We start from the raw sequence: 26107 nt of genomic DNA, 5'->3' as shown, positions 1-26107 counted from the left end.
GAGTAAGCATCTTTTAATTTCATGGCTGCAGTCACCCTCTGCAGTGCTTTTGGTCAGGTCTTGTATGGGACCTTTTATTATTTGAATAATAATAAATGAATAGATAATACAGTCATATGGTTCAAAGCTTTTAAAAGGGTTTATACTAAGTCCCCCTCCTGAGTCCCTTCCACCTGGATGCCCTCCAGAGGCAACCCTTGTCACCCATGTCTTCTGAATATGCATCTATAAGATATGAAAATATGTATTTATATGATCTTTCCTTTAAAACACAAAAGGTGGTGCCCTATACACACTTCTGTATCTTGCCTTGCTCTTTAGAAGATTGATTTCTAGAAAGAAATACAATTGCTTTTATAGCTATGTAATATTGCTTTGTAAAACTGTATTCGAATTTAGTTAATGAATCTTCTAGGAAAGACGGTTCTACTATTTCCAATCTCTGGATATTTGTAGAGACACCCTGGATCCAGACCTATTCCATCCACATCTCCAGAGGGACAGCCTGTGGGGGAGGCTCCACCCCCAGACACCCTGGCTCCTTTGCATGATCACACGTGATTGGACAACCCCTGGCCCCATGACAGGTCTTCTTGCCTCGCTCCCTAGGTGCCCACCCAACCTCCCCCACTGGCTCCTGCAGTGTGCAGAGGCCACAGGTCACACAGAGACCTGGCACAAATGACCACTCTTCATTACCGCTGCGCCCACAAAGCCACCTCAAGTGCTCCCTAGAGCTGCTGCTGTCTCCATGACCACTCCTGCAAGAGGATGCAAGACAGGGCATACAAACACATTGCCCCAGGACTGGGGAAGGGGCAGCCTCCAGACACTGGACACAGATGGGGACTGTCCTCTCAGCTAGATGTCCCTTGCATTTTCAGACTTCCACAGGCCTAGAGTCAGGAGAGGAGACCAGAGTTGAAAAATGAGAGCTGAGGAACATCCGCTGAGGGCCAGGAGGTAAATACCAAGATAGAAGAACAGGTAAGAACAGGAGAAGGCAAGGCAAGAAGGAAGAGAAGAAGGAGGACCAGGATGAGAGGAAACAAGGGCCAACGAGCCCCTTCCAACTGGACTCCTGGATTCACAGTCCTGGCAGGAATCCTCTTGGTGGCCATCCCCTTAGAAAGCCCGCATCCTCCTCTCCATTGTGAGGACTGGGGAGTCTCAGGAGAGACCTGGAATGGCCTAAAAAGCTATGAGAGCACAGAAAACCAAAGACAAAAGGATAAAAAAGCAAAACACATCAAAACCAGGAAGTGATTGGAAAACTTTAATAATCATTCCAGGCTCCTCATTGGCCATTCCTCTCCTCTCTGTGACAGGAACCCAGCAGGTTGGGGTCCACAGGGCTGAGACGGCCCTGTCTCTTGCAGCACAGGCTCAGGATGCTCCCAGCAGGGAGGGAAGGCAAGGGAGAGAAAGGACCCTGGAGGGTGAAGAGGGAGAAGAGGGCACAGACTCCCCAGCTCCCAGCCCTTCTTCTCCCCCACATTCCCTGGCCCTGGGGCCCCAGCCATATTCCCCATTCCAAGGAACACCTAGGAGGAGAAGCCCCCGTGGGAGAAGGCAGGGAGGTCAGGGGCACAGGCAGCAACCTGGGGCAGGCAAGCCAGGGAGTTGACCTCACAGGACCCAGCATCCTGGTCTTCTTGGAAGTAGATGGAGTCAGCAGAACTGATGGAGGAGTCCTCGTCAAAGAAGTTGTAGGGTCGCAGAAAGAAGCCCACACTGTTCCCCACTGTCACCGTGTTGGGAATGTCCTCTGCATGTGGGATGTGCAGGAAACCAGCTATCACCCAGGCCACCAGGTCCTAGCAGGGGAAGAAAGAGGGTCATAAGGCATGGCGCTGCTAAGGACACCTCTGCCTCCCACAGGATTCACTTTGGGAGCTCACCATCACTCAAGAGGGTTTTAAGTTTTAGACACATTTTCATAGTAGCCCAGAAGTCACAGCATAAAAAATCAACTTCACATTATGAGCAACACCAGCCTCCACTATCCCAGCCTGCAACTGCCATCTCTGACATTTCCCATTACATCGCCATCAGCCTACCCATCCCAAGAGAAATGATGACACCCACAGGCTACTTCAACACCTCTCCTGACTCTGCGATAGTTCCCAAACTGTAACTGAGAGGAGGTGAATGGAGGAGGGAAGATCATGTTGTGGGTGACAGAAAAGGCTGACATTTAGAAATTAATCCTTTATACCATCTCACGCCAATCAGAATAGCTGCTATCCAAAAGTCTATGCTATGCTATGCTAAGTCACTTCAGTCATGTCTGACTCTGTGTGACCCTAATGACGGTAGCCTACCAGGCTCCCCCGTCCCTGGGATTCTCCAGGCAAGAACACTGGAGTGGGTTGCCATTTCCTTCTCCAATGAATGAAAGTGAAAAGTGAAAGTGAAGTCGTTCAGTCATGTCTGACTCTTAGCGACCCCATGGACTGCAGCCTACCAGGCTCCTCCATCCATGGGATTTTCCAGGCAAGAGTACTGGAGTGGGGTGCCATTGCCTTCTCCGATCCAAAAGTCTACTAACAATAAATACTGGAGAGGGTGTGGAGAAAAGGGAACCCTCTTACACTGTTGGTGGGAATGCAAACTAGTACAGCCACTATGGAGAACAGTGTAGAGATTCCTTAAAAAACTAGAAATAGAACTGCCATATGACCCAGCAATCCCACTACTGGGCATACACACCTAGGAAATCAGAATTAAAAGAGACACGTGTACCCCAATGTTCATCGCAGCACTGTTTAAATAGCCAGGACACAGAAGCAACCTAGATGTCCATCAGCAGATGAATGGAAAAGAAAGTTGTGGTACATATACACAATGGAATATTACTCAGCTATTAAAAAGAATACATTTGAATCAGTTCTAATGAGGTGGATGAAACTGGAGCCTATTATACAGAGTGAAGTAAGCCAGAAAGAAAAACACCAATACAGTGTACTAACAAATATATATGGAATTTAGAAAGATGGTAATGATAACCCTGTATGCAAGACAGCAAAAGAGACACAGATGTATAGAACAGTCTTTTGGACTCTGTGGGAGAAGGCGAAGGTGGGATGATTTGAGAGAATAGCACTGAAACATGTATATTATCATATGTGAAACAGATTGCCAGTCCAGGTTCAATGCATGAGACAGGGTGCTCAGGGCTGGTGCACTGGGATGACCCAGAGGGATGGGCTGGGGAGGGAGCTGGTAGGGGGGTTCAGGATGGGAAACACATGTACACCCATGGCTGATCCATGTCAATGTATGGCAAAACCACTACAATATTGTAATTAGCCTCCAATTAAAATAAATTAAAAAATACTAAAATAAAATCTAAAATAAAATAAATTTAAAAAAAATAAAAATAAATTAATCCTGTAGTGGTAAAGACAGAAGCAGAGAAGTTTTAGATATAAGAGATGTGGTCTTCCCTGATCATTCCAGCCCTTCTGAATCCTGGGGCCCTTAAAGGACTCAGTCCACAGAGCAGAGACTGAAACTGCTGCTGCCTCATGAAAAAAGGCTGGAGCCTCAGCCAGGGTCTGCAGATGAACTCCCAGCTTAGGAAGTTTCCCTCCACAGGTAAGGAGCAGATCCACAAAAGCACAGAAGCACGAATCAGCTTAGCCCTTCAGGTAATCACGGGCTTTCAGGCTCCCACCTCAAGGGAAGGTGGGGCTGATCTCTGTGTCCCCCACAACTCCCTCTTCTCCCACAGTCAGCTGACCTTTCCAGCAATGGTCTCATTGTTAATGAAGTCAGTAAAGTCCACGGTGGGAGTCCAGGGGTCATTCTGATTGAAGACGCTGGAGCTGCTGGGCTCTGTCTCCTTCCTCTGGGTCACGGCCAACTGGTACCTAGAAATGCTCTGGTCAGGGGTCCATGGTCACCGTCCCTGTCCTGCTTCCTGATCATCATGGAAGGGAGCTGAGCCCATGGATCTCAGGTTTCCCCTCTCAGAGGAGAAGGGAGGAGCAAGAGCTGGTCAGGCAGCTGCCCTGCCCCCTCTGGAGCCTGCCTGCTCCTGGCTTCAGAGTAGGAGCCAAAGACAAGGCCAGACTGAGTGTGTCCCTTGCTTCTCACCTCTCACCCAAAGATGTCCCCAATCTTTCAGGCCCCTCTACTGCAATCCTTGCCTCCCCCAGGGTGTCTTACCTCCCACATCCAAATCCACCTTGTAGTGGGCACTGTGGGTGTGGACGATGCCCAGTGTGTTCTCCCAAACCTGGTTTCCATATCTTCTGGCAGCACCAAAGTGGAACACTGAGCTAATGAAGCCCGTGGCATGGAATTTGACTTGAATGGCCCCACTGGGGTGAAAGATCACATCTAAAACATAGTCATAGTTGAACAAGGTCAACACAGATCTGAAGACCAGCACTGTCTCCACAAGACCCCCAAAATAGTGAGAAAACACATCTGAGTGGTGTTGCCTCAGAAGCAGGCCCTTGTTCTGCTCAAACACACAAAAGGCATCATGTAGGGTCCCGGGGGCTTGGGACTCCAGAAGGAAGTGCCAGTCCACATAGGTGGCCAGATAGGGGCAGTCGACGCCATCGGTCAGGGGCGTGGCAAACTTGCCCATACCAAAGCCTCGATCCATGTATCGGTTCATCATTGCGAATGGGGTATTCCCACCATAGACAACCAGGATCTCTTGAAGGCTGATCTCATAAGCCAGCCATTCTCCCTGGAATTGAATGTAAGAGATCCTAGGACCACTGAAAGCTCCATGGCCAAAGGAGAAAGTCCACAATGAGGAGGTCACCTGACTGCCCTGGACTCTGAAGCAGGCACCCTGAGGATGGAACTGTAGAAGGGGAGCTGGACCCGGAGGCACCTGGGACTTCAGGGACCAGGACCCACCTGTGCCATTGTCTGGGATCACCACCACATTCACCTGGCCAGCCGCAAACTGCTCCTCCAGCTGGGCCAGACTCTTATAGTAGTGGCCCTGAATGAACACCTTCTGGATGGTCCACTGGTCCACTGGGTCCAGAGCCTTGTGATCTACCAGCAGCTCCAACCCCACAGGGTGCAGAAAGATCCCAGATCCTGAAATGTTACAGTACAGGGCAAACCACGTGGCCCTGTCCCCTGACTGGATACCGCGGGGAGCTGCGGTCAAGATGACCAGGTTCCTTCCTCCTTGTTTGTAGGAGCAGCAGTGGTGCAGGACACCAGCAGCCTGGGGCAGCTCTCTGTCGAAGATCAACCGGTCTATGTCCAGGGACTCTCGGATAAGAAAGGGACGTCGGTAATACGGCAGGGGGCCCCCATGACGCTCCACGGTCACATCCCGCATGTAAGAGGGCTGGGGCAGAGGCCCCACCACCAGCTCAGTCACATTGGGCTGGGGTTGTCCGCCAAAGAAGACGATGGCCAGTGCCTCCCGGGCAGGTGGGGGGCTCCCCCTGTCCAGGTGGGCCAGGGCTGCAGCCTTGGAGGGCAGCTGCAGCTCTACCGAGAAGACACAGTTGTCTGAGGGTCGGGCCTGGCGTGCATCCACCAGGCCTGGCCCCAGCTTCTGGGTCAGGAAGCTCATAACAGTCGTCAGCTCTTCTTGGCTCAGGTCTGCAAACAGCTGGCTTTGTTCGGGGTGTGTCCAGGGCTGGACACTGGGGGATCTGGAGGGGCAGCGGGGAGGCAGGCTGGGATGACATTGCTTCCCAACGCCCTCCTCACTCCCAACACCACCTTCCTCCCTGCCCATCACCAGAAGAGTCCACAAGGACAGAAAAATGAAGATGAACATCGCTAAAGCTCTGGCTGTCTTCAGGCTCGTGATTTGGAGTGCAGCATGCATGATGGACAGACCGACAGGACTGGGTGCACAGTGCCTCTTTCAGTGTCTGTAGGTTCCTGTCTTTGACTTGTGCTCGGGTCTATGAGTTATATGTACACTAAGGACAAACAGCCAAGGAAAGAGGAGTGGCAGTGGTTTGAGGTTGGGGCGGGGCAGTGATCAGGCCAGGCTCAGAAGATGCAGCTGAGGTTATAACCTGAATTTTAAGTGGCCCATGTCAGCCTCTGTCCTCCTGTTTCAAATCAAACACTCAGCTTCACTGTTGGGGAACAAAATGGGGGAGGGATGCGTGTGGGAGACACAGCTGGAGGGAAGAAATGGTAGAAGTGATGGGTCTCGGAGCTCTTTTTCCACTCTCTTGATGGAACCTTGCTCCTTGCTACATGGCTGCAAGCAAAACTCCCCTGTGTTCATCCATCCAGCCAGATTCCATCTTCCTTCCTTTAGTCCATGAAGCCCTCTGATGAGGGCTCCCATGCAGCAAGCAGAACCCTAATGGCATGCATAGGAGCCTGGAGAGTCATGCTGAGAACGCCAATCACCTGTGGGGAGCTGAGGGGCTGAAGAGCTGAGCCAAGTCAACATCTTGGAGGTCCTGAACTCCCAGAGTCACTAGAGGAGAGCCTGAGGGGAGTGAATCCATTCAGAAGCTGGAGGGGGTGGGAAGTTGCAGCTTACAGAGACCCCCACCCCTTGAGCAGAACTGAAGGACCACATCAGATGTCAGGGTGCATAATACCCTGGCTGTGAATTTAACCTAGCTGTCCACAACCTTCATCCCCAGGAAACCCTTTTCCAGAATGCTGCAGAGGCAGAGAACAAAGTCATCTCCATTGTCGGGCAGGTGATGCAGGGGAGACACCATCTTCTGTACAGCCAAGTCCTGTGGGAACCAGGAGAGACTGAGGTTCCAGACACGTGACATGCTTCCCTAGTGAACTGGGGGAAAGTCCTTTCCAAACTGGACATGTTCAACACCGTTTTCCCCAGAAGTCACCTTAGATGACATTGCAAACAGAGTATGTTTTCTGGAGGAGAATAGACAGTACATCCCAGCCAAAAGGATCAGAAGGTGCAAAGAAACTGAAGAATCAGTACTTGAAGCACTTGACATGGGCAGGAAATGGCCAAGGTCAGCGCATTGGGTGTGAGGTAGAGACAGGAGTTGGTGGGACAGCAGAAGAGATCAGGTCAGGAGGGCTTGTGCAGTATGTGGGTCTTAAGCAAAGTAGGCATGGCAGAAAGACAGAAGTCTGGGCACATGTGAAACCAGGGAAATCAACCTGAGAAAGGTCAGGTTCTCCAGATACCAGCTGCTTGTGCAACCAGCTCTATTTTGATATGGAAATTCCACACACGGGTCATTTTGTGACCAACCTGGGGCCTCAGACTCTTACATCAATTGAATTGATAAAGAGGCCGGTGAAGTAAATCAAATGAGAGTTAACTGGTACTCGAGCTGCAGCAGGAAGGAGCAAGAACAAAACACAGGTTCCCTTGCTTGCCCTCTGTGGCCTGGTTCCTTCAGTGGAGTAAGAGTGGGGGCAGATCCGTGGAGCGGATTGAGGGCTGGCTTCGGTGGTCTGCCCACCCCTTTGGTGGTGCTGTGTGCAGGGGTCATGCCCAACCCTGCTCTTCTCCTTTCACCTCAGAAGCAGCAATACATTTCTGTGTTTTTTGTGTCTCATTGTTCATAACTGCCCAGACTGCCCAGTGCTTGCAGATATTTTTAGTCTGTTACAGGTTGTATTCTGTTGCTCAAGGAGATATCTGTCCAGGTGCCAAGTGTAAGCACTCCAGTACAGGGTCTCTGGCCCTAGCCTGTCTCAGTTTGAAATGGTTCATGTAGACTTTGTAATAAAGGGGTGGACAGAATCTGAGGTCAAACCCGGCCCTGGCCCCATGGCAAGCCTTTCTAGCCCAGGAACTTCATTCTGGATCCTTTGATAAATGATGGTGTTTCCTCCCAGCTTAGAACACATTGTGAAGAGGAACACTTTTTGTCCTGACCAGTGTTACCAATCACAGATCAAGAATGTCCACCCTGGTGGGGATCCCCAGGTCTCCTCAGTTCAGTTCAGTTCAGTCGCTCAGTCGTGTCCGACTCTTTGCAACCCCATTAATTGCAGCACGCCAGGCCTCCCTGTCCATCACCAGCTCCCAGAGTTCACCCAAACTCATGTCCATTGAGTCGGTGATGACATCCAGCCATCTCATCCTCTGTTGTCCTCTTCTCCTCCTGCCCCCAATCCCTCCCAGCATCAGAGTCTTTTCCAATGAGTCAACTCTTCGAATGAGGTGGCCAAAGTATTGGAGTTTCAGCTTTAGTATCAGTCCTTCCAAAGAACACCCAGGACTGATCTCCTTTAGAATGGCCTGGTTGGATCTCCTTGCAGTCCAAGGGACTCTCAAGTGTCTTCTCCAACACCACGGTTCAAAAGCATCAATTCTTCGGCACTCAGCCTTCTTCACAGTCCAACTCTCATATCCATACATGACTACTGGAAAAACCATAGCCTTGACTAGATGGACCTTTGTTGGCAAAGTAATGTCTCTGCTTCTTAATATGCTATCTAGGTTGGTCATGATTTCCTTCCAAGAGGAGAGGCAGTGATGATCAGGGAGTGGGAGGGAGAGCTTTGGCCTGACCTTGAGGAGGAACTGATAGAGCAGAAGGTGCCCCTCTGCCCACCTTCTCTAGAAGCGTCTTGCTGTCACATTGGGCTTCCTCTGAATTCGTGTCAACCTAGGCTTCACAATCATCATATCACACACCATAAACAACTGTTTGAAGGTGTTTCTGTTGGACAGTTACTCAGAGGAAAGGAGCTACACATCCTGCTTCTTCCAGTAAGTTTTATTTCCCTTTGGACAAACTTGCTCGCAGCCTGTGTGAATGTGCTGAAGGTGACTCTATCCCTGGGAGCCAGGTGCCATACCCAGTCCCCAGGCTGGGCCCCAGAACGTGCTGCCTGAGCCTGCCTGCTGTCCCTGAGTCCCCATGAGGCCAGTGGAACCCCTCCAGATGCCCAGGTCACTGTACTCTGATCTGCACCCCAGGGGTACAGCTCTGGCTTCAATGCTGAGAGAGCACCGAGTGTGTCAAAGACAGAAGCAAGGACAGCGACAGGAGGCAAAGGGTCAGATGAGGCCAGTGACCTCCAGGACAGAGAAGAAGTGAGGAATCTGAGCAATGTGGCCGGGGGTGTTGGCAGGACGTGGTGTCTGATTGGGTGGGTGTGTGAGAAAGGATACAGACTCTTTGGTGACACAAGGACACCAGGTCTCCATTGGGTGACTTGGGAGGGTGAGGGGCCTTCTCCAGAAGAAGGACCTACAAGAAGAGCAGCAAATTGAAGGAGGATTCCAACAAGCTTGAGGTGAGGTTCCTGTGGGAAGCCTGATCATAGATGCCCAGAAAAAAGGCCATTGGGTCTATAGGTTTCAAGGGCCAGAGGACAGCCTCTAGGCTAGAAATAGAGATTTGTGTCAAACAACAAAAGGTAGTCACTGGCTCAGATGATAAAGAACCTGCCTGCGATATGGGAGACCTAGGTTTGATCCCTGGGTTGGGAAGATTCTCCAGAGAAAGAAATGACCACCCACTCCAGTATTCTTGCCTGGAGAATTCCATGGATAGAGGAGTCTGGCGGGCTACAGTCGATGGGGTGGCAAAGAGTTGACACGACTGAGCGACTAATGCACAGAGATAAGAAGCCTGAGATCACCCAGAGAGGACTCTGCAGAGGGGAGAGAGGAGAGCAGGGCCAGAGTCCAGAAGATGCCCATGTGTAGGGCTGAGCAGGTTGGTGGGCATGGTAAAGGCAAAGGAGCCGGCATAAGAGGCTGAGAAACAGCCAGCAAGCCCTCGGAGGGGTCAGAATGGGAGGAGGTCATGACAGGAGAGAGTTTTCAGTGGGGACTAATCAGAGAGGACCAATGCCTCCCAGAAGTCCAGAAAGTGATGGCTGGAAGGGACTGTTATTCGATTCTGCATCAGCACTTGGAAGAGCAGGATAAGGAGGGACTGGGTGGGAAAGGGAAGCTGGAGGTGGGAAAAGGAGAGCTGTCCTTGAAGGAAGGCATCCGAGAAGCACAAGCTGAGGGAAGACCTTGTCCTGGAGAGTCAGGGTCCTGGCAGAGAGTTAATGAGGTGTGAGTCAAGAGCCAGTCAAGAGGGAGAGATATAAAGTTCAGGGAGAGGGTTGGATAAATGAGAAAGAACATTTTTGGGAGCAGCTGGAGGGGTGGGTTTCCCCTTAAAACAAGTAAACAGGCTGTAGAATTAATGAGCCCATTCTCACTGATATATGCTGTGCTATGTTGATTCAGTCGTGTCTGACTCTTCTCGACCCTATGGACTGTAGTCTGCCAAGCTCCTCTGTCCTTGGGATTCTCCAGGCAAGAATACTGGAAAGGGTAGCCGATTCTCACTGATAAGTCTCATCAGAGAAGCTGTCAGCAGGCCCTCATACACCTTTTTTATTTGGTTAAGGGTATCCCCTTTTCCTAAACCCACCAAGCATTGTATAAAGTATACAAGGATCTTCTACACAATTATTAGTATCTCATCACCACACAAACTACTACCGATTTTTGGCTGGGATTTTACCTTATTCAGTAACTGAACCTGCCAGGTGGTAAGTGTTCCTAAATATAGCAGTGCTCTGGGACTTCTCAGACAGTCCAGTGGGTAACATTCCCCTGCTCCCAGGGCAGGGGCATTGGTTGGATCCCTGGTTGGGGAACTAGATCCCACATGCTACAGCTAAGATTGAAGGTCCTTCATGCCACAACCAAGACCTAGCACAGCCGAAGAAAGGAAGAAAGAAAAATATTAGAAAACAACAATAACAACAACAACACTTAAAAAAAAAAAAAGCTGTAAGCGGGCATCCACACACACTCACAGGCACACTCCACTTGCAAACACTCACAGCCTTGGTCTGGACATGGGACTCAAGGCAATGACTTGCAACTTATTCAACCAGGCTGGGGAAGGGGTGGACACCGCATTTCTTTCTTCCTCTTGCCTCCAGCACTGACTATTGTGCAACTGATCAGAAAAAGGAGCCAAGAGGAGGTGGAGACTACACATAAGAGTGTCATGGAGAAGTTCAATGACTCAGGTCAGAGAAAGAAGAGGCATCAAGGCAGTATCAGAACCACAGAGGCTACAGCACCCATTTTTCTCCTCCGTCTCAGTCTTTAGACCCTCATTCCCTCAGTCTCTCTCCTCTGTCACTCTGACTTTCACTTCAGGTCATGTTATAAATTCACCCACCCAGCACTGGCCCTGTCTCCTGACTGAGGGCTTTCTCCCTGTTCTTAGGAAGCTTGCTTCTGGTCAGATCACCTCCATCCACTGTTGACTCAGAAGAGAACCTGGGCTTGGAGCAGGATAGAAGGGAGCAGAAGCTTCTGTGCTCCCTGGATATGATCTCCCTCAGATTAGAAGCTGAGCAGCATGTGAAATCTGTTTCCTGTCCCTCACTGCCCAGCCCTGCCTGGGCTTCCAGCAGGTGGAAGTCACCCCTCCCCATTGCCTCTCATTCCCCCTCTTCGAAGTGAGGCAGACAGAGAAAGTGAGCAAGAGACAGCAAAAGAGATTTCTTGACATTTAACATTTTTTCCTGGAAATATACAGGCAAGAAGAGACAGAGGGGTCACCAGAGGCCACACCTATGTGCAATGCAGGAGACCCAGGTTCTATCCCTAGGTCAGGAAGATTCCCTGGAGAAAGAAAAGGCAACACACTCCAGTATTCCTACCTAGATAAGTCCATCCATAGAGGAACCTGGTAGGCTACAGGCCATGGGGTCACAAACAGCTGGCCATGATTGACTGACTAAGCACAGAGGCCACAGCCATTTCTCTGGGTCTCAAACACTTGAAAAAATTGAGTCCCTGGGCACAGTACCCTCCCCCACCCTACCCCTTCCCAAAAGACAAGTTACTTTAAAGAATGAAGTCAGAACTTATTTAGCCCCATTTATTATTTGAATAATAATAAATGAATAGGTAATACAGTCACATAGTTCAAAATTCAAAATGTACAAAAGGATATATAGTATCAAGTCTCCCTCCCAAGTCCCTACCTCCTGTTCCTCTTCACAGAGGCAACCAGTGTTACCCGTGTCTTCTGAATATGCATCTATAAGATATGAAAATATGGATTTATATGATCCTCCCCCATGGTAGGAGGTGAAACACAAATGAAGGTGCCCATACACAATTCTGTGCATTGCCTTGCTCTTTAGAAGAATAATTTCTATAAAAAGATATAGTTTTATAGCTGCAGAGTATTTCTTTGCCAAGCTGTGTTAGAACTTACTTAACAAATCTTCTAGGGAAGCAGAGTTCTATTATGTCCGATCTTTGAAGAGACCCCGGATTCTGTAGGGACAGCCTGTGGGGGAGGCTCCACCCACAGAGGCCCTGGCTCATTTGCATGCTGACACGTAATTGGTCCGCCCCTGTCCCCATGGCATGGTGTGACTGGTCTTTCTGCTTCTCACCCTTGGCTCTCACCCAGTCTCCCATCTTGGCTATTGCCAAGTTCAGAGGACCCTGGTCACACCACACACCTGGCACAAAATGACCACTCCTCATTACCACTGCACCCACAAACCACCTCAAGTGCTAACTAGAGCTGCTGCTGTCTCCATGAGCATCCTCTGCAAGAGGATGCAAGACAGGCCTATACAAACGGGCAGAAAGAACTGTGGGGAAACACCCTGCCCCAGGACTGGGGGAAGGGGCGGCTCCCAGACACAGGGAGACAGACGGGGACTGTCCTCTCAAGCTAGATGTCCCTTGCATTTTCAGACTTCCACAGGCCTAGAGTCAGGAGAGGAGACCAGAGTTGAAAAGTGAGAGCTGAGGAACATCTCCTCAGGGCTGGGATGTAAATCCCAGGTTATAAGAATAGGTAAGAACAGGAGGAGGTGAGGCAAGAAGGAAGAGGGAGAAGGAGGACCAGGATGAGAGGAAACATGGGCCAAAGAGCCCCTTCCAGCTGGACTCCTGGATTCACAAGCCTGCCAGGAACCCTGCCCACGGCCTCTAGGCATCCATCCCCAGAGAGACCTCGCTTCCTCTCCTCTCAAGTGAGGACTGGGGAGTCTCAGGAGAGACCTGGCATGGCCTAAAACCATTTGGGGAAAGCAGAAAGCAAAGACAAAAGAAAAGAAAATGAAAAACACCAAACCGAGGAGTCTTGTAGAAACGTGTAACCATGACTCCAGCCTCTCGGCTGACCGTTCCTCTCCTCTGCGACAGGAACCCAGCAGGTTGGGGTGCACAGAGCTGAGAAGCCCCTGATTCAGGCAGCATAGCTTCAGGATGATCCCAGTGAGGCGGTAAGCAAGGGAGGACGATGGAGGAGAGAGAGGACCCAGGGGTGTGAGGAGGGAGAAGAGGGCACAGGCTCCCCAGTTCCTGGCCCTTCTCCCCACACTCCCAGACCCTAGAGCCACAGTCACATATCCCATCCCAGGAAACACCTAATTGGTGAAGAAGCCCCCGTGGGAGAAGGCAGGGAGATCAGGGGCACAGGCAGGATCCTTGGGCAGACAAGCCAGGGAGTTGACCTCACAGGACCCAGCATCCTGGTGTTTTTGGAAGTAGATTGAGTCAGCAGAATTGATGGAGGGGTCCTCATCAAAGAAGTTGTAGGGTCGCAGAAAGAAGCCCACACCGTTCCCCACTGTCACCGTGTTGGGAATGTCCTCTGCATGTGGGATGTGCAGGAAACCAGCTGTCACCCAGGCCACCAAGTCCTAGTGAGGCAAGAAAGAGGGTCATGAGGCCTGGTGCTGCTAAGGACACCTCTGCCTCCCACAGGATTCACTTTGGGAGTCCACCATCTCTCTCAGTTCAGTTCAGTTCAGTTCAGTCACTCAGTAGTATCTGACTCTTTGCAACCCCATAAATCGCAGCACGCCAGGCCACCCTGTCCATCACCAACTCCCGAAGTTTACCCAAACTCATGTCCATCAAGTCAGTGATGCTATCCAGCCATCTCATTCTCTGTCGTCCCCTTCTCCTTTTGCCCCCAATCCCTCCCAGCATCACCATCACTCTAGAGGGCTTTAAACCTTTTTTTCATAGTAACCCAGAAGTCAAAGCATAAAGAATCAACTTCATATTAGGAGCAACACCAGCCTCCAATGTCCCAGCCTGCAAGTGCCATCTCTGACATTTCCCATCACATCGCCATCAGCCAACCCATCCCAAGAGAAATGATGACAACCACAGGCTACTTCAGCACTTCCCCCGACTCTGGGAGAGTTCCCAAACTGTAACTGAAGAAAGGAAAATGGAGGAGAGTAGATCAGGTTTGGGTGGCAGAAAAGTTCAGCATTTGGAAATTAATCCTTTAGTGGTGAAGACAGAAATGGAGAAGTTTTAGGTATAAGAGATGTGGTCTTCCCTGGTCATTCCAGCCCTTCTGAATCCTGGAGCCCTTAAAGGACTCAGTCCACAAGCAGAGACTGAGAGAGCTGCTGCCTCTCGAGGAGAGGCTGTAACCTCAGCCAGGGTCTGCAGATGAACTCCCAGCTTAGGAAGTTTCCCCCCACAAATAGTGAGCAGATCCACAAAAGCACAGAAGCAGGAGTCAGCTCAGCCCTTCAGCTGATCACAGGCTTTCAGGCCCCCAGCCAAAGGAAGCTGGGGCTGATCTCTGTGCCTCCCACCCCTCCCTCTTCTCCCACAGTCAGCTGACCTTTCCAGCAATGGTCTCATTGTTGATGAAGTCAGCAAAGTCCACAGTGGGAGTCCAGGGGTCATTCTGATTGAAGACGCTGGTGCTGCTGGGCTCTGTCTCCTTCCTCTGGGTCACGGCCAGCTGGTACCTAGAGATGTTCTGGTCAGGGGTCCATGGTCACCGTCCCTGTCCTGCTGCCTGATCATCATGGAAGGGAGCTGAGCCCATGGACCTCAGCTTCCCAGCTCATCCACACCCTCACCGTGATGTCACCCTAGTGTGCAGCCGGCTTCCTGTACATCCCACATCCCACCTGGTGGTTGGCCAACATTTTTTTTTAAAGATACAGTGCTTGGCTGATCTTTTTCTTTGTGTTTCTTTTCTTTTTGACCTGAGCCCAACATCTTTTCATGTCCTTTTCCTGTTGATCCCTTTGGATTTCACAGCATCAGAAAAACAGGAAAGACTTATCTGCCTGGGCCTTAGCCTTCCAAAGGAACCATGTGTCTACTGTAGGCCTTTTGATAACCAGGAAATGTTTTGTGCTCTTACCTCACCTCGTGTAGATCTTGAACTGGGTTCCCAGTTGCCCCTCCCAACATGCGCTTCTCATCTCATCCACCCACCTCCAACAATACACACCACCCACCTCCCCCAGCTGATGGCTCTCTCTGTGGAGCTGTTCTGGGGCAGCGGCCTCCCAGCAAAGCTGACCGTCTGGATGCGATAGCCGCGAGGGTGCCCCCACTTGTTGCTCTGCTTGCTGGCCAGGTACAGGTAGCGAGGGGAGGCCCCTCCCAGGGGGAAGGCAGCCTGCTCCTCAGTCTCCAGCTGCTTCCGGGTCACCTGCAGCCTCTGTATCTGGTGCTCAGGGCTCCAGGGTACCGTTGTGGGGACAAAAGCCATGTCCTCAGCCCAGACCCAGTTCTCCAGTCCTGGAGGGGTGAGAGGATGAGGAAGGGCTGGTCAGGCAGCTGCGCCACCCCACGGACTCTGCCTGCACCTGGCTTCAGAGTAGGGGCCAAAGAGACCAGACTCACTGTGTCCCCTGCTTCCCTCCCCTCATCCCAGGATCTCCACATCTTTCAGCCAAAGCTGGTGACCTCTGAAATATTTCTTTGAGCATTTCACTCCTTCCTTGTTTCACACTTATTAGTGAAGACACCTGTGCTCAGTGCTGGGGACACTCTGATGAATGCAACCTTACCCTTCTGCTCTCACAGAAGTCCGAGGAAAGCCAAGCCCTAAAGAGCCTACAGTGTGAGAGGAGCACATTCAACGTTCACAGTTAGAGGAACCCAGGTACAGGCAGGAAGAGAGGCAGTTCTGGTCCACGTTTCAGCTTGGCCTTAAGGATGTCACCATCTGAGATGGCATGGCAAAGTATTCAAGGCTGGAGCAAAAGAGGAGCAAAAGCAAAGAAGCCCAACTGTCACCTATTGTGTGTGTTTCCAGGGACACAGAGGGTGAGGGTGTGGCTAAAACAGCAAAGGGAAGCATCTGGAAGGCAGGTGGCAGCTGCCCTCTGAAGGGACAGGCCTGGCTGGTCCTTTTGCAGTTGGGAATCCATTAGTGACGGGGAAACTGGGAAGTGTGTGAGGGAGCAGGCTGTCCTGGGCTGGTAAGTCCCTCTGAGCACAGGGTGAACCCTGGAGTCGAAGTAGCAAAGAGAGGCCTAGCGCCCAGCAGGGACAACAGGAAGGCCAGGCGACGGGTTGGAGATATTCAGCAGCAGAACAGAAAGAAAAATCTGGTGATGAAATCAATGTGGGGAACAACAGTGAAATGTCATGGACTCCTAAATATCCCATTACCTTGGCTCTCTGTGACCACCAACTCCAGAAACTTTTTGGAATATTCCACAGTATCCTCTCTACCCTTCACATTTAAATGTATTGTGCCCAGAAATGAAAACTCAAGGAGGAGGGGGGCCCACCTGCCAAGGAAATGTGCTCCTGGGGATATCCAGAGCTGGCATACATGTGCCAGGGACTCAGCAGAATGCACCCAGATCTTCCCCAACACCAGCACTGCAGGCAGACACAGATAAGCCAAAAAACAAATGTCTGCCTCACTCAAGTTGGGCCCGTATAGGTGCCAGGGAGGGAGGAGGGCAAAGAGGACCCTTAGCCTGGATACTGTCTCTTCTCTAAGCTGAGCTTTTCCCCAAGATTTTCTGATGAGGTCATGTGGATGGAGTCTGGCATCTCTGTACCCAGCCACAGATCCCTGTACCCTAAGATCACAGGGAAATTCAACAGTCAACTCTCTCCCATCCAGCTAAGAGAAAGCATGAAACTCCAAAACCGCATACCCACATCTTCCTTTCCTGGGAAACCTCCATCAAACCCAAAGCAAATAGTGACAACTCCTCAACCCCCTGTACAAAATCAATGCCTCTGCCAGCATGTCTTACCTCCCACATCCAGATCCACCTTGTAGTGGGCACTGTGGGTGTGGACGGTGCCCAGTGTGTTCTCCCGAACCTGGTTTCCATATTTTTGGGCAGTACCAAAGAAGAACGCTGAGCTGATGTAGCCCGTGGCATGGAATTTGACTTCTATGGCCCCATTGGGGTGAAAGACCATATCCCACACATAGTCATAGTTGAGCAAGGTTGACACAGATCTGAAGACCAGCACTGTCTCCACAACGCCCCCAAAATACTTGGAAATAAAATCTGAGTGGTGTCGCCTCAGGGGCAGGCCCTTGTTCTGCTCAAACACACAAAAGGCATCATGTAGGGTCCTGGGGGCTTGAGACTCCAGAAGGAAATGCCAGTCCACATAGGTGGCCAGATAGGGGCAGTCCACCCCTCGGGTCAGGGGCGTGGCGAACTTGCCCATGCCAAAGCAGCCATCCATATAGCGAGTGAGCATTGCTGCTGGGGTATTCCCACCATAAATAGCCACGGCCTCTTGCAGGCTGATCTCATAAGCCAGTCGTTCTCCTTGGAATCGAACGTCAAAGATCCTAGGACCACTGAAAGCTCCGAGGCCAAAGGAGAAAGTCCACAATGAGGAGGTCACTCGACTGCCCTGGACACTGAAGCGGGCGCCCTGAGGATGGAACTGCAGAGGTGGAGTTGGACCCGGGGGCACCTGGGACTTCAGGGACCAGGACCCACCTGTGCCATTGTTTGGGATCACCACCACATTCACCCGGCCAGCCTCAAACTGCTCCTCCAGCTGGGCCAGACTTTCATAGTAGCGGCCTTGAAAGAACACCTTCTGGATGGTCCACTGGGCAGGGTCCAGAGCCTTGTGATCTACCAGCAGCTCTAACCCCACAGGGTGCAGATAGTACCCAGCCCCTGAGATGTTGTAGTAGAGGCCAAACCAGGTGGCCCGGTCACCTGATTGCAAACCGCGGGGGGCTGTGGTCATGGTCACCAGGTTCCCTCCTCCTTGTTTGTAGGAGCAGCAGTGGTGCAGGACACCAGCAGCCTGGGGCAGCTCTCTGTTGAAGATCATCTGGTCTATGTCCAGGTACTCTCGGAGAAGCACGGGGCGTCGGTAATAGGGCAGGGGGCCCCCATGACGCTCCACGGTCACATCCCGCATGTAGGAGGGCTGGGGCAGCGGCCCCACCACCAGCTCAGTCACATTGGGCTGGGGTTGTCCACCAAAGAAGACGATGGCCAGTGCCTCCCGGGCAGGTGGGGGGCTCCTCCTGTCCAGGTGGGCCAGGGCTGCAGCCTTGGGGGGCAGCTGCAGCTCTACCGAGAAGATGCAGTTGTCTGAGGGTCGGGCCTGGGCTGCATCCGCCAGGTCTGGCCCCAGCTTCTGGGTCAGGAAGCTCATCACAGCTGTCAGCTCTTCTCGGCTCAGGTCTGCAAACAGCTGGTTCTGGCCAGGGTGTGTCCAGGGCTGGACACTGGGGGTTCCGGAGGGGCAGTAGTGAGGTTGGCTGGCTTCACCCCCATCTCCTCCCCTGCCAGCTATTAAGACACACACCAAGGCAAAGATGGTGATGACAGCCAGAGCAAGGAGTACCAGGGTGGTCTTCTGGTTCATGGTCCCGCGATTACAAAGACAGAGGATTGAACCAAACTGGAAACGTGTTCTCAGGCCAGCAGAAGAGGGTCTCTTTTGGCCCCTGTATTGAGGGTTCCTGGACTCTGGCTGAGGTTTTCAGTATTCCGATGCAAAGGAAACAGAAGGTGGGGAGAGCATGGGAAGGCTGGGGGCGGGGTGGGGCGGCTGGGGCGGGGCTAAGGCAGGGCCCCAGCGATTTCCACAGCCCTTACATGGCTTTGTCTTCCAGACTCCCAATTCAGATTCTGCTCTCTGGGTCAAGGGAGCTCTGGTGTACGGGGAAGGGGTGGTGGGGATTTCAAAATAATGCAGCTAACCAGAATGAGCACAGAAATGCATAGAAATGTCAGAGGGGGGCAGCCCCTTGTCCCCCTCAACCCCTCTTCTTTCCCTAGCCCTCACTTTCCCAGGGCCAGATGTTTCCTTTCCTGCAACTGGAACTACTGTCCTCCTTCCAAGAATACCCCCCACCCCCCTTCTTCAGTTTCCCAAGCAGCATTTCTTGGCCAGGTCTGTCCCCCTTGCCCCCTCTCCTCCCTGGCTAATTTCCCTGGCCAGAATCCCTAATATTCTCTGGGGGATTCTAGATACTTCAAAAGTCAAACAGAAGAAATTCAAGTAAAAATCTCATAATACTCTTTATTATAAATTACACACACCATGAGGTTTTTCAAAAATTCTATTTTTCCATTTCAATGCACATGCATAAAGAAATGTCTGGTATAATGTTCACCAAATGTGAATACCAGCTATTTCTGAGTGGCAGGATTTGTGAGGGGTTTTGCCTGAATATTTTAATAATGGCATTATTTGTATAAATTCATCATTTTTAAGACAATGAATTGGAAACAGGAGTTTACCAACAGGGTATATGGGGGTTTATGTGGTAGGAGGCTATTTCCCAAGGGTCGAGTGTCAGGAGAGCAGGAAGTGGAAATAGGAAGGAAGGTACAGGTCTTAGCACCACCACCACCCTGCCCTGCCCATGTTCCTCCATACACTCAGGGCTACAAGTCTTGGTAAGAGAAAGGCGGCAGGTCCGGGACACAGGCTGCCAGGTGGGGAATGCAGGCCACATGATTCACACTGCAGAGCCCAGCATCCTGGCCTTTCTCAAAGTAGACACTGCCAGGGGAGAAGATGGAGGGGTCCTCATCAAAGAAGTTATAGGGTCGGAGCAAGAAGCCAACTCTGTTCCCCAGAGTCACTGTGTTGGGGACATCCTCAGCGTGGGGGATGTGCAGGAAGCTGGTTGTAACCCAAGCCACCAGGTCCTGCAGGAAGAGGAGGAGCTGGAGATTTTGGAGGCGAGACCCAGAGAACCTCCCCTCAGCCACGATCCCCAGTCTCCAGGCCCAGGCCCAAATAACAGGCTTCTCATCCATGTTAGCAGCTGTAGTTTGGTCTCAGAGCTAATCTCACCCTAGGAGGGAAGAGCCATGTTGGTCATCAGGGGACTCCCTGGCCCCTAATCTAACAGCTGGAAACCTACCATACCCTCCATCCTACAGCCATGACACTAGGCTCAGGGGAGCCCTGGTCCTCTGCCCCTAGGGCTACCAACCTCTCCTAAGAGGGTCTCATTGTTGATGAAGTCAGCAAAGGCCGCAGTGGCTGTCCAGATGTCATTCTGGTAATAGATGCTGCTGCTCTGGGACTCCTCCTCCTTCCTCCGGGTCACCGCAAGCTGGTATCTAACCAGGAATGTTGTAGGAAGGGCAGTGTCAGGAAACATCAAGGGCCTGGACAGCCCAGATAGCCTTTGAATCAGGTTCTGTGTGAGACTGATACCCGTCCCATTATCTGCTTGGATCTGAGAGATCCAGGGGTGAAGGGCCCACTGAGGTTAGTGAGCTGGGGTCTCTTAAGAGCTGGGATGGGAAGGGGACCAGCCCTTCCCTACCACCCAGTTCCCCGGGGCCCTCCTCACCTCCCCCAGCTGAGGGCCCTCTCCATGGTGCTGTCCAGCGGCATGTGTATGCCAAGAGGGCTGTGGATCTGGATTCGGTACCCGCGCTGATGACCCCAGGCATTAGTCTGGTTGCTAGCCAAGTAAAGGTATCGGGGAAGGGGGCTCCCCAAGAAAAAAGCCGTCAGGTCCTCCCTTCCCAGGACCTGCCGAGTCAGCTGTGGGCGCTGCAGTTGGTGCTCCGGACTCCAAGGGGCTGCCACAGGTTTAAACACCACGTCTTCAGCTACCACCCAGTTTTTCAGCCCTGCCAGGGTGAGGGGAGGGAGAGGAGTTCCACACCAGGTGAGACAGGTCCCTTGTCATCTCCGTGACGCCCACTGCACTGGCCTGAAAAAGGGCTGCAGAGCCCAGCAGACAGCACTCTGCACTGGGAACCAGGTTTGGACTTGAGGGCTAGCTGATCTTCTTTGAACCTGTCCTGTCCAATAGCTACCACCGGTTACAAGCGGCTCTTTCAATTTAAAACTTCAGTTCCTCAGTCACACTAGCTACATTCCAAGTGCTCAACAGCTACCTATGGTTGGTGGCTAACAGACTTGACAAGGCAGGCGTGTATTTCTATTGCTGCAGAAAGTTCTGGGCCCTGGTCTATCCAATAGACCTTGGACCAATTATTTGCTTCTCTGTAGTGAAGCAAATTTGATTCAGCTTGTGAATCTCTACACTAGGCATAAAAAAAGTTGTTCTGTGGCTGAGCTCCATAAATGGAAAAGCACACACAGGTGGCTAACAACATTCTTCTAACTATGAAAGGGATTTTTGTCTTGGAGAAGCTGGCTGGAAAAACCTGATCCCCTCTTCTGGTGCCCTGCATCCTCCTCCTGACTCTGAAACTTTGTTTTTCTTCTCTTCTCAATTTGGCAGGGACCACTTTGTCTTTTTCATAAATAAATACATTTGTATCTTTAAATTGTCTGGGGTGATCTCTGAAAGCTTATACTCTTTCTGCAGGTTCAGACTGTCAGTTCCTTCCAGTCTGACTTCCATGAAGGTGCTGGCACAAGGGAGCTGTCTTGAATGCAGCCAGTGCCCTGTGTGCAGGCGTCTGACACAGCCCCTGGCCCACAGCACGAGCCTGCGCTGCATGCTCTAAGGATCCAGTAAGTGTTACTTGATTTTACATCCTAAGACAAGGCTCTTTAACGTCAAAGTGCTGGAGAGAAAACTTCACATCAGAAAATAGTCATATACCAAATCTGTCAAAGAATAATCTAGTTAATACTAGCATTTCCATCATGCTATTTTCTTAGCTCTCCTCCCCTCCACCTCCACACCACACACACAGAGGCACATGTGCCATCTTTACACTCAAGAGGATATGAAAATGTTTCACAAGAAATATGCCGAGTTACGGTGCATTATACATGGGGAGCCACTTTCTGACCCATCTCCCCCCACCCTCCTCGATTTCTGTAACTAAAATAGACAGGGTCTGGCGGATTCCAAATTTTCTCTCTGGGCGAATCATCTGATTTGGTTCATTATTTTCTGAACTGGACAAAAATCTGTCAAGAGGAGAAAGCCCTTGGTGCTTAGAGCCCTACTTGAGAAATCCCTCTACATTTGCATCAAGCCTGTTACAGACCTGCCATGTCACTGGAGAGCCTACTGTGATGACGAGTGCTGGCAGCAATGGGCTGGGCCTCCCCAGAAGGCGCCTGGGCCCCTATGCTGTCTCCCTAGTCGTCTGAAATCCTGTGGGAGCAGCCCCCAGCCAGCTACTCCCTCTCTCAGGCCCCGGCACTACCTCCACTCTATAAACCTCTTTAGATGCTGCTTCCTACCTCTGCTCATCCCCTTGCTTTCCCCACCTCCACACTCTCTCAGAATAACGAAGAACTCAGAGCCCCAACTCCAGCTGCATCCAGCCTGACAAGGCCAGTTCCCTACCCACAGACAGGCTAAGGCAGCCAGCTAGCCAGCACGGCCATTACGTTTCGTTTTAAAGTTTCAGGTCAGAGGGGCCAGGCAGTGGAACCCTATCTTCTGCTAAACACCCAGCAGACCCAGCATCTAGGCTAACTGCAGTCAAAACACTCACATCAGTCCCTGCTGTTGCCACAATAAACTGTGGTATTGGAATGCCACCCTCTTACCTCTTTGGGCCTGATGTGGAGGTCTCCCTCCCCTCTGGCCCACCCCAACTCTCCGTCCTCATCCCCCGGGGCACTCACCTGCCACATCCAGGTCCAGCTTGAAGTGGAAGGCATGTGTGTGCACCGCCCCCAGCACTCGCTCCCCCACGCGGTTCCCAAAAAGGAGGCTCTCCTCTCCCGCGCTCAGGAAAGCTGTGTTGATGTAGCCCGTGGCATGGACCCGCCCTTCGAGTGCCCCATTTGGGTGCAACACAAAGTCCCAAATGTAGTCATAGTTGCCTACAGAGGACACAGACCTGACTACGAGGGCCGAGCCAGCCAAACCACCATAGAAATGACTCTGAAGCTGATTGTGGTGCCTTCGGAGAGGGAGTCCCTGGGCCTCCTCAAATACACACACAGCCCCCGGGAGCAGCTGGACTGCCCCTTGACCCACCAACACGTGGGTGTCCACCATGGTAGACTGGTAGGGGCAGTCTACTCCCCGCACCAAGCCCCGGCTGTGACGGCCAAGTCCATAGCTGCTATCGAGGTATCTGGTCATCATGGTCTTGGGCGAATCGGCACCATAGACAGACAGACACTCCTGGACACTGACTTCATAGGCCACTCGCTCACCCTTGAACCGAACATCAAAAATTCTCATGCCACTGAATGCCCCATGGCCAAAGGTAAATGTCCAGAGGAAAGACTCCACCAGGTGCCCTTGGACGCTGTACCGGGAGCCCTGAGGTGAGAACTCAAGAGGGGGGAGAGGACCTGGGGACACCCGGGAGCGGAGGGATGAGGCCCCATCTGGCAGGGGTAGAGGAACTCTAACCACGTCCAGCCGGCCAGCCTTAAACTCCCATTCCAACTGACCCAAGTCTGAATAGTAGTGGCCGAGGTAGAAAACCTGCTGGACAGCCCAGTGGGCAGGGTCCAGAGCCCTATGGTCCAGCAGTAGCTCGAGCCCCACGGGGTGAAGAAAAATCCCGACACCTGAGATGTTATGGTAGAGGGCTATCCAGGTAGCACGGTCCCCTGAGCGCAAGCCACGAGGGGTGGCATGCAGAGCCGCCAAAGTGGAGCCATTGTAGTTGAAGACCGAAGCCAGGAAGACTGGGGCCTTGGGGAACTCCACCTTTTTCAGATGCATCCACATCTGGGCAGACTCGGTTGCCAGCACGGGGCGTCGGTGATACGGCAGGGGGCCCCCATGACGCTCCACGGTCACATCCCGCATGTAGGAGGGCTGGGGCAGCGGCCCCACCACCAGCTCAGTCACATTGGGTTGGGGTTGTCTGCCAAAGAAGACGATGGCCAGTGCCTCCCGGGCAGGTGGGGGCCTCCCCCTGTCCAGGTGGGCTAGGGCTGCAGCCTTGGGGGGCAGCTGCAGCTCTACCGAGAAGATGCAGTTGTCTGAGGGTCGAGCCTGGGCTGCATCCGCCAGGTCTGGCCCCAGCTTCTGGGTCAGGAAGCTCATCACAGCCATCAGCTCTTCTCGGCTCAGGTCTGCAAACAGCTGGCTCTGGCCAGGGTGTGTCCAGGGCTGGGCACGGGGGGATACAGAGGGGCAGCGGGGAGGCAGGCTGGAGCCACCACGGCTGGTCAGCAAGACATAGGCCAGGGCAAAGATGGTGATGAGAGACAGTGCCAGGAACACAAGGACTACCTTGAGATTCATGGTGAATGCAGAGAGCTGAAAGGAGAGTCCCACCAGCTGCTCCTTCCAGTTACTGACATCAAATCAGGGTTTATATTCAGGAGGATGGATAGGAATAGCGAAAACTCCACCCTGTGGGTTGGACGGGAAATTTCTGACCTTGATTTATATAATTCTGCTCCAATTTTCTGTTCTGTGGTTTGGCTCAAGGTACGGCTTCCACGTGCATCGCCTTGGCCCATCCCTGAATTCCTCCCAGCAGCACGGTCAGTATCGGCTCCCAAGTGCCATCATTTAGAGCAGATTAGAGGGCATTTGTATACACGCTAAACTCTACCTTCTGCCCAGAATGGGTCTGAGGAAGAATGCAAATCTTAGATGCCCGATCAAGTCCTATGAGCTACATGCAACCACTCTGGCCACTTTCCTACCTTCTGGCAGGCACTACCCCCAGTATTTCCAGGATCCACTGCCCAGTTCAGCAGTAAGCACTGTGTTCTGCCAGATGCCTAAGGCCAAGCCCTTGATCTGCAGTCTCAGGCCTCTTCCATCTAGTCGGTTGAGAAACGAGTGGTGAAGACCTGGCCACAGCAGTCAATTTGTATACCATCGCAGGTCCCGAAGCGGCGTGACCTCAGGGGACTTACTTATCATGAGACTCAGTGTCCTGATCTATAAAGAAGGGATAAAACTACCCTAGAGATTCATGGAGAATCAATGTGATCACGCAGATAAAGTGCTTCACAGAGCTTGACACGGGGCAGGCATTCAAAAACAGTCAGCTACAGGTACTGATCTCTGAAACAGAATAGAAGAAATGTTCCTCCACCATTCAAGACCTTAAGTCTTTTTTTTGTAAAGACGATGGATCCCAGATCAATGGATATCAGTACGCTACTCTGCAAGGTGGAAGTTAAGGAAACTTTTATTTCAGAGGGAGCTAAGATCCCAGACAGCCCTCCAAGTCATTTGAAAGCCAAAACCAGGAGTCCCTGGCATATCCTCAAGAAACTTAAGACATTATTCAGAGAGAAGTATTGTATAAAGAAAACGATGGGGTGGGGTATGTCTTGAGCCAGGTGATTCCCCACACATGGAACTACAGCACCCTCTACTGACAGTTCAGGGTATTACTGGAGAAGGAAGGAAGGAGCTGGGATCTTGTCAGTGTAGAAGGCAAGTTAGGTTTGAGAAGAGTTATCTGGTGGCTCAGACGGGACACAATCTGCCTGCAATGCAGGGGACTGGGGTAGATCCTGGGTCAGGAAGATCCCCTGAAGAAGGGAATGGCTACCCACCCAGTATTCTTGCCTGGAGAATTTCATGGACAGAGGAGCCTCACAGGGCATGTCTGACTTTCACTTTCTTTCAACTTGCATTTAATTCAGACTGCACACAAATGAAGGACCCACTCTTGCCCCTTGGTAGGCAGAAGCCTCAGTCTTTTCATTATTTCAGAGAAAAGAGGCAGCTCAATTGGAGTAAAGACACCCAATAGAGTGACTGGAGGTATATATGGAGGTGGGTGTCCCAATGTGCACACACCTAAGTGTGAGTATGCCCCAGGCCACCAGAGCATCGCATCAGCGTCTGCAGCTTTAGAAAGAGGTCAAAGTACCTGTATTTTTAATAATTTCTTGACATGGTAAAAGAATTTTACATTACGATCCAAGGGCAGTAGAGGGAGGAGGAGGGGTACTGGACAATCCAACAGACAAAACGGGAAACTGAGAGAAACAGGATGGGAGGGGGGAAGGGTTTTAGCTGGAAGGGGTCTGGAGGTGCGTAGGGGCACTGCCCAACTAAAATGCAATTGGTTTGTT

General features: G+C 51.7%; 2 protein-coding genes and 1 pseudogene across 3 annotated transcripts; all 3 read right to left on the bottom strand.

The window, feature by feature from the left end:
- Positions 1-1423: 1423 nt before the first annotated feature.
- Positions 1424-5824, bottom strand: LOC133232477 (primary amine oxidase, lung isozyme-like; annotated as a pseudogene).
- A 5978-nt stretch (positions 5825-11802) lies between these two features.
- On the bottom strand, positions 11803-18724 carry AOC3 (amine oxidase copper containing 3). Of its 2 annotated transcripts, XM_061391905.1 has the most exons (5): positions 16951-18708; positions 15184-15469; positions 14553-14682; positions 13422-13605; positions 11803-13161 (listed from the first exon to the last, which is right to left on the bottom strand). In XM_061391905.1, exons 1-5 carry the CDS (start codon positions 18548-18550, stop codon positions 12890-12892), a joined length of 2472 nt encoding a protein of 823 aa, XP_061247889.1. In that variant the 5' UTR covers positions 18551-18708; the 3' UTR covers positions 11803-12889. The 2 variants fall into 2 exon arrangements, with proteins under 2 accessions (XP_061247889.1, XP_061247887.1); XM_061391903.1 differs by having other exon boundaries at positions 11803-13605; positions 16951-18724.
- Positions 18725-19184: 460 nt separating this feature from the next.
- Positions 19185-25103, bottom strand: AOC2 (amine oxidase copper containing 2). The gene is made up of 4 exons (XM_061391907.1): positions 22718-25103; positions 20502-20787; positions 20136-20265; positions 19185-19845 (listed from the first exon to the last, which is right to left on the bottom strand). The coding sequence occupies exons 1-4, from the start codon at positions 24303-24305 to the stop codon at positions 19579-19581; spliced, it is 2271 nt and encodes a 756-aa protein (XP_061247891.1). The 5' UTR covers positions 24306-25103; the 3' UTR covers positions 19185-19578.
- Positions 25104-26107: the final 1004 nt, after the last annotated feature.

Source organism: Bos javanicus, chromosome 19, assembly GCF_032452875.1.
Source record: "Bos javanicus breed banteng chromosome 19, ARS-OSU_banteng_1.0, whole genome shotgun sequence".
NCBI classification, from domain to species: domain Eukaryota; kingdom Metazoa; phylum Chordata; class Mammalia; order Artiodactyla; family Bovidae; genus Bos; species Bos javanicus.
This window is presented reverse-complemented; position numbering and strand designations above follow the sequence as displayed.

Excerpts from the sequence above, each read along its gene's own strand:
- AOC3 (XM_061391905.1), bottom strand. The coding sequence starts at position 18,550 with ATGAACCAGAAGACCACCCTGGTACTCCTTGCTCTGGCTGTCATCACC. Across the intron at positions 15,470-16,950 it reads GGTGGATCTGGATGTGGGAG|GACTGGAGAACTGGGTCTGG; the intron begins GTAAGACATGCT and ends TCACCCCTCCAG. Across the intron at positions 13,162-13,421 it reads ACACCAGGATGCTGGGTCCT|CTATGCTGCCTGAATCAGGG; the intron begins GTGAGGTCAACT and ends ATCATCCTGAAG.
- AOC2 (XM_061391907.1), bottom strand. The coding sequence starts at position 24,305 with ATGAATCTCAAGGTAGTCCTTGTGTTCCTGGCACTGTCTCTCATCACC. Across the intron at positions 20,788-22,717 it reads GCTGGACCTGGATGTGGCAG|GGCTGAAAAACTGGGTGGTA; the intron begins GTGAGTGCCCCG and ends TCACCCTGGCAG. Across the intron at positions 19,846-20,135 it reads ATGAGACCCTCTTAGGAGAG|GACCTGGTGGCTTGGGTTAC; the intron begins GTTGGTAGCCCT and ends CTCTTCCTGCAG.